The 12043-nt window shown below is 45.3% G+C and overlaps 1 protein-coding gene across 1 annotated transcript; it reads left to right on the top strand.

Moving 5' to 3' along the window:
• The first annotated feature begins 2124 nt into the window (after positions 1–2124).
• On the top strand, positions 2125–11651 carry LOC120425391 (nuclear pore complex protein Nup98-Nup96). The gene is made up of 5 exons (XM_039589908.2): positions 2125–2824; positions 2909–5240; positions 8051–10698; positions 10755–10867; positions 10928–11651. The coding sequence occupies exons 1-5, from the start codon at positions 2539–2541 to the stop codon at positions 11243–11245; spliced, it is 5697 nt and encodes a 1898-aa protein (XP_039445842.1). The 5' UTR covers positions 2125–2538; the 3' UTR covers positions 11246–11651.
• Positions 11652–12043: the final 392 nt, after the last annotated feature.

Raw genomic sequence — 12043 nt, 5'->3', positions numbered from 1 at the left:
TAAAATTCTTAAATTTTGAAATTCTAAAATTATAAAATTCTAAAATTCTAAAATTCTAAAATTCTAAAATTCTAAAATTCTAAAATTCTAAAATTCTAAAATTCTAAAATTCTAAAATTCTAAAATTCTAAAATTCTAAAATTCTAAAATTCTAAAATTCTAAAATTCTAAAATTCTAAAATTCTAAAATTCTAAAATTCTAAAATTCTAAAATTCTAAAATTCTAAAATTCTAAAATTCTAAAATTCTAAAATTCTAAAATTCTAAAATTCTAAAATTCTAAAATTCTAAAATTCTAAAATTCTAAAATTCTAAAATTCTAAAATTCTAAAATTCTAAAATTCTAAAATTCTAAAATTCTAAAATTCTAAAATTCTAAAATTCTAAAATTCTAAAATTCTAAAATTCTAAAATTCTAAAATTCTAAAATTCTAAAATTCTAAAATTCTAAAATTCTAAAATTCTAAAATTTTAAAATTCTAAAATTCTAAAATTCTAAAATTCAAAAATTCTAAAATTCTGAAATTCTAAAATTCTAAAATTCTAAAATTTTAAAATTCTAAAATTATAAAATTCTAAAATCATAAAACCTTAAAATCCTAAGATCGAGCCAAACATTTCACTAGGGCACAAAACCAAAAACCGCCTTTCGAGAAAATCGCTTCAAAAAGTGGACAACTTGTTTCAATTCCTATTTAAAAAAGAAGCTTGACTGATGGCATTTTAACTGACGATTCGATAAATTACATCATTATCTTCAACTCTGCTTTAATGCTTCTTATTTTTTGTTGATTTTCGCAATAAAAATCATAATTTTAAAAAATCTCGTTATTAGGCCCTTTTAGCTTTCCAACTGCTGTTCATAATGGGCCCTTTCTAAATGCAATTTCGAAGAGAATTAAAAGGGCACTAAAGCGCTGTCGCCGGATTGATGTTTTGAATGATGTTTATGGGTCCTTTTGTTTAGTTAGAAATAATGAAGGATTCAGTGGAAATTTTGATAATTGGTGAAGTTTTGTGATTGAATGGTGTAGATAAGTTATGTAAAACATAAAAATTCTTCAAAAGAGTACTGAACAGCAGCCGCGGGACCGTATTAAATATTGTATTTCGACGAAGTTTTTTTCTGCAGAAATGCTTGGTGAAAAGTAAACCAAACTTTGTTTTGAAGTGAATTAGTGTTAAGAATGTATGAAAAGTTCATTTTATAACACAAAAAGTTCCACAACTACTAAAAACTAACGAAAAACAAAAGGGCACATATTAACATTTTTTTTGGTTTGGAGTGAAAATTGTTATGTGCCCTTTTGTGTTTTTGATTTTTTCAATGGTAAATTGTTTGCTATCAATCTGATTCTTGGAGGGCATGTAGGGAGCGTACTAATGAATGGAATAGTGGAATAATCCCGAATGTTTACGTTTTGGTTTTGTGCCCTAATGCCCCATAGTTGATCCATCGAAAAATTTACATAGAGCTTTGGGACCCTATAGACAAGAAAACCGTGACGTAGCAAATGAACTCAAAGAACTCAGTATTCATTTTGTGAGTGCCATTTGAGTGGTTTGACAGGTGTCAAATCGGGACTTAGCAGTTTTTGAATTTGAATTTGCTTCCGATTGCGCGAAACGTCATAACCCGAGTTTTTTTTTCCGTATTAGTGCCCGTGTGCTTGTCCGTGCTTCTGGCCGTGTTCGTGTACGTGCACCTGACTACGTAGGTGTTCCTGGTCGTTCCCGTGGCCGTGCTCTAGGCCGTTTCCTTGTCCGGACTCCTGCCCGTGTTCGTGCCCGTGCTTCTGACCGTTTTCGTGTCCCTGGCCGTGTAGGTGCCTGTTCCTGGACATTCCCGTGGCCGTGTCCTTGTCGTGCTCCTAACCGTGTTAGTGTCCATGCAAAACGGAACAGCCGGAACAAAATTTTAATTTTTAATGCTAAGTCCCGGCACTGACACCTGTCAAAAAAGTTCATTTGGTTATTTACCTTTGAGGTTAAGTTCCGAGCTTTTCTCCTTTATTGAGAAGACGGTCAACTTTGATGTCGCACAGACACAACATCAAAAATGTTGCGCGACCTGACATTCAACGTTGCACCGCTCTACCCCCTTGACAGTTGTCAAACTCAAGTCAAACCGAAATCAATTCCACCGCCGCCCGAGTGTCAACGCGCGTGAAAAGAGTGCACTTTCGAGCAGCAAAAACAGTGAGAAACCACCGTAAAACCGGCTGGAAGCGACCAAAACCTCTCGCAGCTGCCGCCGATCTCGATTCTCCGCTGAAAACCGCTCGAAAACGGCTCCGGATCGCGTCGGATGGTGCCGTAGTTGCTGGTTTCGCGTTCGCAGGTCAAAAATCGATTTCCTTTTTCTTGGTGTTTTTTTTTCTTTTCGCAAAAGTGTGAGGTTATGTTGGCGCGTTTTTGTCGTTCGCACTGATGTGTCACTTTGACAGACGGCAGCGATTTCAAAACAAATCAAGTTGGTGAAAGTTTTGGAACTTGTTGTTTTGTTTGGTAAATAAAGAAAAAAAAGTTTAAATCGCGATGTTTGGTGCAAAACCGGGCGGATTCGGGACGACCGGTACGACCGGTGGGTTCGGAACGTTCGGGAGCAACCAGGCAACGGCCAGTCCGTTCGGGGCCGCGAACAGTACCTTTGGCAAACCGGCCACGACGGTGGGGGCGTTCGGGGCGACTCCGGCTTTCGGGACGCCGCAGGCCGCTCCATCGCTGTTTGGCCAAACGGCACCCGCGGGGGGTTTGTTTGGGGCGAGCACTAGTGCGGCGCCGGCCTTCGGAGCGACCACGACGACGCAGGGCGGATTTGGAGGTGGGTGACGTCACTGCATTCTGCATTCTAATGTTAAGACGCAATTTGCGGACAGGAACATTCATGATTTTTTTTCGATTTCAGCTTTCGGGCAGCCCCAACAGCAGCAACCCCAGCAGACGTCCCTGTTTGGAACGCAGAATAACACGGCACCGAATACGTCACTGTTTGGGAATAATAACAACAATTCGGCGTTTGGAGCGGCCAAGCCAGCCGGGTTTGGGGCGTTTGGCCAGCCGGCAGCGCAGACGTCGTTGTTTGGAGCGGCCAGCACGAGTCAAACCACGACGGGAGGATTTTTCGGAGGACAAACCCAAGCTGGAGGGGGGTTGTTTGGGGCGGCCAAGCCGGCATTCGGGGCGGCAACTCCCGTCGTCGGAGCCGGCAATGGAACCGCCGTGGTCAAGTACCAGCCGACGCCCTCGACGGACACGTTGATGAAGAACGGCCAATCGAACCAGGTTCAGACGAAGCAGCATTGCATTACGTTCATGAAGGAGTACGAAAACAAGTCGGTTGAGGAGCTAAGGATTGAGGATTATCAAGCGAATCGGAAGGGACCGCAAGCGGGAGCGACTCCGGGAGGATTCTTTGGAGCTACTCCGGCGGCAACTCCGTTTGGAGCACCAGCGGCTCAGCCAACGCAATCGCTGTTTGGAACGACCACAACTTCCCAGCCGAGCACGGGTCTGTTCGGAGGAACCACGACCAACACCTTCGGAACGACGGCGGCACCGGCATTTGGAGCAGCGACAGGAAGCACCTTTGGAAAGACGTTCGGAACGACCGCGGCCAACACCAGCTTCGGAGGGCTTGGCCAAACCAATACCAGCACGTTTGGGGGACTTGGCCAGGCCAAACCAGCCTTTGGACAGGCCACGACGGGTCTTTTTGGACAAACGCAGCCTCAACCGGCGGCCACCAACACCTTCGGCCAACCGCAGTCCACGTTTGGAGGGTTCGGCACGCAGAACCAAGCGCAACCCGCTGGGGGATTGTTTTCCGGTGGAACCGCAACCGCCGCACCCGGACAAAGCGCGTTTGGAGGACTCGGCGCGCAAACAACTCAAACCAGCTTCGGATTTGGATCGAACACGGCGACCAACACCGCCACGGGAGGTGGCCTCTTCGGAGCCAAACCGGCCAACACGTTCGCTCCGCTGGGAAGCAGCTTCGGCCAAAACCCAACTTCAACCGCTCCCGCCTTTGGAAGCTTCGGAACGGCCACAAGCACCGCCGGAGGATCGCTCTTCGGTGGAACCTTCAACAAACCGGCGGCGCCAACGTTTGGCCTCAACACGGCCACCTCAACGGGAAGCACCTTCGGCGGAGGACTCAACTTTGGCACAGGTTCCGGCTCGCTGTTCGGCAACACCGCCAACAAACCCGGCGGACTCGGAACGACCAGCCTGTTTGGAAACACTTCCACGCTAGGAGGCGGAACGAACACCTTCGGTGGCCTCGGAACAGGTTCCTTTGGCGGAATCGGCAACAACACCGTCCTCGGAGGCGCCCAAGGTCAACCCGCCCAAGCTGCCGTCCCAATCCACCAGCAGATCCTAGCTATGGTCACCTCCCCGTACGGCGACAACCCCATCTTCAAGGACATCAAACCCCTCTCGGGAGCTTCGGAAGATTCGCTCAAACCGACCAACCCATCCGCCCAAAAAGCCATCCTCGAAGGCGCCAACCAGCAGTTCAAGGTTTCCCCCAAAGTAACCGGCTCCGGCGTCAAAATCAAACCCGTCGGCGCCGCCACCCTCTCCAAGAAATCCCTCTTCGAAGGCCTCGAAGAGTACGACAGCACCCTGGAAGAGTCCTTCTCCCTCAAACCGAACGCCAAGCGACTCATCATCAAGCCCAAATCCGCCACCCCAACAATCACCATCCAAAACCGATCCTCCCTAGCCGCCGCAACCGCCTCCCAACTCAACGACTCCACCAAGGAAACCTTCCAGAACCAGATCCCAACGGACCGCGAGCCCGGCCTTAACCCCGACACCTCCCGTCGTGTCTCCTGGCTCCAATCGAACGCCCTGGAAAAGGCACGCCAAGCCCAACTCCACTCCGAGTCCATCCTGGACAGCACCCTCAAGGAGTTCGCCCCCTCAACCCAACCACCCTCCCGTCCCGAACCCACCAAAGAACCGTCCCTCGATTCCTCCACCTCATCCCCACCCAATCAACCGTCCTCCTCTTCAACGATGGCGACGACCGGGGCGGTGGCGGCCTCAACCAAAAAGGACTCGGTCAGTTCGACCTCGCCGATCAACATGAACGATTCGCTGCTGTCCGGGTCGAACCGGTCCTTCCTGAACGAAACCGTCAACGCGACCGTGACGGATGTTTCCGCGGTGTCGGTGTCGGCGGACGATGCGGAACCGCACCCGACGGGGATTGTGCTGCGGCGAGCGGGGTGAGTTCTACAAATTATATCACTCAAAACTAGATTTCTCGCTTACTTTTTCAAAACATTACTCGGATTAGTTTTTAAAAGGACGTAACAGCCAATGGTAAACAAAGCCATTTTTACATCAGTTTTCGAACTACTTACGAAAAACCAATTTCAAAAATGCTTGAGATTGTTCATCTACACGTCCTGCAACTAAAAATAAACGAAAATTAGAGTCGGAGGTGTCGATGGCTCTTATGGCTTTTTGAAAACTCACCCGAGATTAGGTGCATATAAAAAAATAGATAGATTTACATACTATTTACCTAAAACATGTTAAAACAACAAGCCAAAAAATCTTTCAAATTTTTAGAATCTTGAAGATAAAAATACAGTGTTTTCTTCAAAAGTTATGCTTAAAAACAATTAAAATTATTATTAAAAATATTTTAATAATGCCTCATTAGATCTGGCAACCCTGTTTTTAGATATCATTACTTAAAATTGTACCTTTTTCAGTCAAAATGCTGCAAAATTCGAAAATTTAAAAATTTGTCATTTAAAAAATTCTTCCAAAGCAAAAGAGCGAGATGTGGCGCTATAACCATGCCAAAGGTGTACAGGGCATTTCTGGAAATACAATGTCCCATCCCAGAGGGTCCCGGAGCACCAAAACTTCTCAGCATTGTGCTCCCAACGATTCATTGCTCTTAAAAAAGAGGCACGTGAGCGGGAAATCCACACGTTTCTTCCTCCACTGTAGAAGATTCAGAAATGTATAGTTGTTTGAACATTCGTGCTCAAACTCAATCCAATTCAACGAATCTTCTTTGCGGTTAACTTTACACAGTTGGCCTGGCCGCTTTGACGTTTATAATGTTCCAATGCAATCTAATGCAATGGGGCACTGTAATTGTTAATAATGACAAGAGGATGCTAGGCGTTAATCAACCTAAGGCGTTCTCCAGGATGCCCTCAAAAGACTGGCTGCGCTAGGGTTAGATTAGATTTGATTAAAAAAAAAATCAAAAACAAAAAAAATAAGAAAAAAATTGTGAATTTTAAAATTCACACAAATTCATAATTAAAATTCTAAAATGCAAATATATAAATATAGAAAAATAATTTAAGAAAAATATTCAAGATAAATTAAAGTATTTTTAAATTCCAAAAATTAAACAAATCTCAGATTCTCAAAATTTAAAATTGTTAAGTTCTAGAGTTTCAAAATCCAAAAAATATTTTTTTCCAAATTGTGATATTAGTAAATTCAAGAAGAAATTTTTTAAAAGATGCCAAATAGTATTGATTTTTAAATAGTAAGCCATATGAAAACTGGCAACCCTGTTGTTAAATATCCGTAATAAATCTTCAATAGGGCAACACGTTGGATGTTAACAAGCACACACTCAACGTGAACTGTCACAAGAGCAAGTGGGATAGACTGTTTGTTTACATCCAAGGTTTCGCCCTTTTGAAACTCCAAAAATTTACGTTTAAAAATATAAAATATTAGGATTTAAAAAATTCATAAAATGGAAACAAATTTAAAAATAAATCCAAAAATTCAAAAAATTTGCCCGAAAAAAATCAAACTGTAACAAAAAATTAATGGTGAAATTTGAAATAGTCCTAAATTTAAAAAAAAATAGTTCCTGAATAAAAAAATTGAGTAGTGATTTTTTTTGAAATTCTGGTAATTATAAAATTGAAATATTATGAAATTCTATCACGCAGAATTTTTTTTTGTAGAATCAGCCTGTACGAGGTTTGAATCAACAACATTTTTATTGAAACCTACCTTGAATTTCCCAATTCCACAAAAGTCTTTTGTTGTTTTGAAAAAGCTGCTTTGACGTTTATTCAACAAAAATGAAAAAAAAAAAATTTCAAAATTGTGGAAATAATTTCAAAACCTTTGAAATTCTAAGTTAAGAAGCTATTACACTACGGCAAACAAACCCGCACTTTTTGACAGTTTGCCTGCTTTGTTTGTTTGCCTGGATTTATTTGTACAAACGTCAGCCCGCATACATATTGCCATGTTTGTTTGTTTCGCAAACTGTCAAACACGAAAAAGTGCAAGTTTGTTTTTTTGTTTGCGGTAGTGTAATGGCTCCTTTACAAAAAAATCTAAATTCTAAAATTGTAAAATTCCAAAAAAATTAAGAACAAAAAACTCTTAGATTTACAAAGTTCTGAAGTTCCGAAAATAAAAAATTAAACTAAAATTATTAAATTCTTAACCTATAAAAATTTAAAAAATCGCAAATTTCATGCTTTTAAAATTTGTATTTTCAAAATTCTTAATTCATAAAAAACACACAAGAATTCTGAAATTCTAAAGTTCTTGAATTTTAAGATACCCGACGTGATTCTAGTACCCGACGCGACTGGTAGTGAACAATGTATTTCTTATGGGGCAAACTGTCTAATTACACCACAAATTGAACTCCATTCTTAAATAAAAAAAAATTAAAGTTAAAAAATCAAAATTTTAAAATTAGAAAATCTCAAATTTAAAAATTAAATAAATCTAAAACTTTAAAAATTCAACAGAAATTTGTGAATAACAAAAAATAATTGTAACGTTTTATTTATTTTTTGTTCTCAATGAATATATTTATTAAATTTCTAAAATTTATTTGAAAAAAAAATAAGGTCGAGGAAGGTTGTCCTAATTTCAAGAACATGTATGACATAACAAAATAACACTACCATACTACCTATCGGGCTATTTTGAGTGAATGTCGGCCCGACAAGGAGGAGTTACGTCAATTTTTTATAGGGTTGCACTCAGATCTAATCTCTCCTTTTCCCCCCGTTCCTTCCAGCTACTACACCATCCCGTCGCTGGATGAGATCCTGCAGCTGATGGACGAGGAGGGCCGCTGCGTGGTGGCGAACTTTACGATCGGCCGCCGGGGCTACGGCAACGTGTACTTCAACGAGCCGATCGACGTGGCGGGCCTCAATCTGGACGAGATCGTGCACTTCCGCCACAAGGAGGTCATCATCTACCCGGACGACGAGAACAAACCGCCGGTCGGGCAGGGCCTGAACCGGAAGGCGCAGATTACGCTGGACCAGGTGTGGCCGCACGATAAGGCGTTGCACGAGCCGATCAAGGACGCCCAGCGGCTGGCGCTGATGGACTACGAGGGCAAGCTGCGACGGGTGTGTGACAAGCACGATACGAGGTTCTTGGAGTACCGGCCGGACACCGGGAGTTGGGTGTTCAAGGTGGAGCACTTTTCCAAGTACGGGTTGAGTGATAGTGATGACGATGAGGAAGGGGGTGGGGCGCCGGTTGATCCGAAGAAGAGCAAGATGAGCGTTCCGGTTGCGATGAGGAAGAAGGTTCAGAAGCCACTGGCCGCGGCGGAGAAATCGCTGGACGAGTTCAACTACTCGGTGATGACGAACGACGTCACGTCGACGACGATGGCGAATCCGACGAGTCCGACGGCGGCGTTGGCGCTGGGCTTGGGCCAGGACTCGCACAAGTTGCAGCTGATGAAGGCGTCGTTCTTCGTGGAAGATGACTTTGACCGGCGGTCGGTCATTTCGGAGATTACCGATGGAGGACGGGACAGTCCGGACCAGATGGTGCCGAACAAGCCGTACCTCGGGTTGGGTCGCACGTTGGCCAGTAGTTTGTACATGAGGCCGTCGATGACGGTGGAGTCTCCGAAGTCGGCGAAGGTCGTTGACACGACGGAGGGTTTGGACAGCTATCCGGGGTTGTTTGCGACGTCGACGCAGCAGATTCAGGCGAAGCGTCCGCCGAAGGAGACGGCGGTGGAGATTCCGCGTCCGATTGGACCACGATCGGCGCCGTTGGTGGTGAAGCCGAAGGTGGAGTTGGTCCACTCGAATGATCTTTGCATCCCGATGGGACGGTCAATTTTGGCGCGCTTTTTGGAGAATAAAAGTGACTTGGCGTTCTTTCATGGGCGCAAGTTCCGGGTTGGCTGGAGCTTCCCGGCGGCGTTGGTCCAGCTGAGCACGGCGGACAATTGTGCGGAGTTGAAGAAGGGCGCGGTGGTGAACGTTGGAGAGTTGAGTGGGTTCTTCAGGGGGCGGTTGGGGAAGGATTTTTCTCCGGCGGCGCTGCAGATGTTGCAGATTCGGTCGTGCGCGGTCATTCCGGAGTTCCGGAAGAGTGTGGAGGACCATTTGAGGATTCAGCTGAAGTACGACGACGTTCGGCAGGTCGAAGGTAGCGAGTGTCCGTACTACGTGGCATCCGGGCGGCATCAAGCGCTGGAAGATCATCTGGAGATGGCGCGTTTGATTGCGGACGGCAGTTCTTCGTTTGAGGCGCTGTGCGTCGAGGTATGGTCACTTTGTGCAGCGTTGTGGGGCGCCCGGGAAGAGTTGGAGGACGTCGAGGAGAGCGCGCACATGGCGACCATGTTCAGGCGAGAGTTGTTCTCCGAGTGGATCGAGGAGGTCGTCACGGAGCAGTCCGCGAAGGAGAAGGTGACCAAGAAGCAGGAATATCTGGACCAGTTGTTGGAGCTGATTGGCACGCACAAAGTTTTGGACGCATGCGAGTTGGCTTTTGAGAGCAACGACACCAACCTGGCGATGCTGCTGGCGCAGATCTCCGGAGGTCCAACCGTTCGGCAGCTCATCCAGCACCAGTTGAGCTCGTGGCAAACGGTAGAAGCCGACAAGTTCATCGACCCGCGTAGACTCAAAGCGTTCATGCTGATCGCCGGGATCCCACTGCTCTCATCAACCCACGGAACCATCAACATCTTCGAGAACCTCAACTGGCTCAAGTCCCTCGCCCTTCACCTGTGGTACCTCTGCTCGCCAACCGCCTCCATAACCGACGCCCTCGTCGCGTACGAAAAGTCCTTCGAAGCCAGCGAGTTCTTTGCCCTGCCCCCAACGCCCTCCTACACTTCCCGCGTCAAGCTGACCAGCCCCAAACCCATCCAGGACATCCGCTTCCACCTCCTCAAACTCTTCTCCGTACGATCCCACCCGCTGGAAGCCCTCCTCAACCCGGCCACCCACACCTCCGACCCCTCGGACTTCCGCCTGTCCTGGTTCCTCCTCCAAACCCTGGAAACCCTCGGCTATCGACACTGCTCGGAACTGTCCCGCAGCCAGCTTCATCTCTCCTTCGCGAACCAACTGGAAAACCACGACCTCTGGCACTGGTCCATCTACGTGCTGCTCCACCTCAACGACCGGTCTCGCCGCGAACTCGCCATCCAGGACCTGCTCTACCGTCACATCCAGCTCAACGAATCCGACGACGACGCCGTGGAATATCTGGCCCGCGAGCAGTTTATCGTGGCCGAGTTGGGCATTCCCGAGTGCTGGATCCACTGGGCGAAGGCGGTTCGCGCCGGCAGTCAGTTCGACTACCACCGGCAGGCCAAGTACCTGCTGGCCGCGAAGCAGTGGTCCCAGGCGCACGACGTCATCATGGAGCATCTGGCGCCGGATTGCGTCATCAATGGTGAGTTCTAGAACATTAACTTTGAGCTAGAGCTAATTTGATTTTGCATTTTGCAGACGACATCCCGTACTTGAAGTCCCTGCTGGGAGAGTTTGAGGACGTCAAGCAGATCTACAACTGGTCCATCAAGGGACAAATCCTGAAGGACTTTATCGAGTTGAACGAAAAGGTAGCAAAATCAACTGAATTTCAAACCTCAACAATAACTAACAATTCCCAACCCTTCCAGTTTGACCTGATTCGGGACGCGATCGACGACGAGGTGGCCGAGGCGCGCCTCGAGCAGCTCAAGCCCAAACTGTCCGACCTGTGCTCGGTGATCAAGATGTTCCCGTGTCCGACGCCGAAGCATCGGCTCTGCCAGAGCGAAATCGCCCAACGGTTGGCGTACCTCATTCGGTCCTTTTTCGTCTCCGACCCGCGCATCAACAGCTGCGCCCTGCTGCGAAGTGCGCTGGAAAAGTTGCCCCTGCCGCAAGAGTACGCGCTCGAGGAGTTGCAGCACATGCTGGGGGCGTTCCTGGCGGAGGATTTGAGGAAGCAGTGAATGGGGGTTGGAGAAGTTTTCTTTTAATCAAGAGTATTTTTAAAATTCACCCAGTTATCAAACACGACACAATAGAATGATGTAAGCACACAATCCCAAACACCCAGCAAAAATATATCTAAACAGAGAAAAGTTCACTTGTTGAAAATGTTAATGCAAACTCACAAACAATATTCTACAGCCTACGATTTAATTGTTTTCCACCCCCTTTCAAACTTTGTTCTACGAGATTTGTTTTGCTTGCTTAAGACAACCGAAAGTAAATAAAATATGCTATTAAAACTAATTAAAAGTGGTTAATCTAAGTTAATCGCCTTAAGTATGTAATCCTATCAATATGCTATTTTTGTAATGGTTTGATAATATGTAAAATTTGTAAACAATAATAGTGATTCGACAAACAAACAAAGAACCCTTGTTTTATTTTATTTGATGACACATCCCAATCTAATCTAATCAAACCCTTGGCGCAGCTAATCTTTCGAAGGGATCCTGGAGAGTGCCTTAGTACATGATGCCTTTTGAAATGTTGACGTCGGCTTATTAGTTAGAGCCTCTCTGCGCTGCCACTTCCTCGACCTGTGACTGCTCGGCTAGTGCTGGCTCGATCTTAAATTCTTAAATTCTTGATTTTTTTAAATACTTAAATTCCTAAATTCTTAAATTTTTAAATTCCTAAATTCTTACATTCTTAATTTTTTTTTAAATTCAAAAATTCTTATATTCTTTAGTTCTTAATTTTTTTCTTAAATTCTTAAATTCCTTAATTCCTAAATTCTTGAATTCCTAAATTCTTAA

The sequence above is a fragment of the Culex pipiens genome, chromosome 1, assembly GCF_016801865.2.
Source record: "Culex pipiens pallens isolate TS chromosome 1, TS_CPP_V2, whole genome shotgun sequence".
NCBI lineage: Eukaryota > Metazoa > Arthropoda > Insecta > Diptera > Culicidae > Culex > Culex pipiens.
This window is presented reverse-complemented; position numbering and strand designations above follow the sequence as displayed.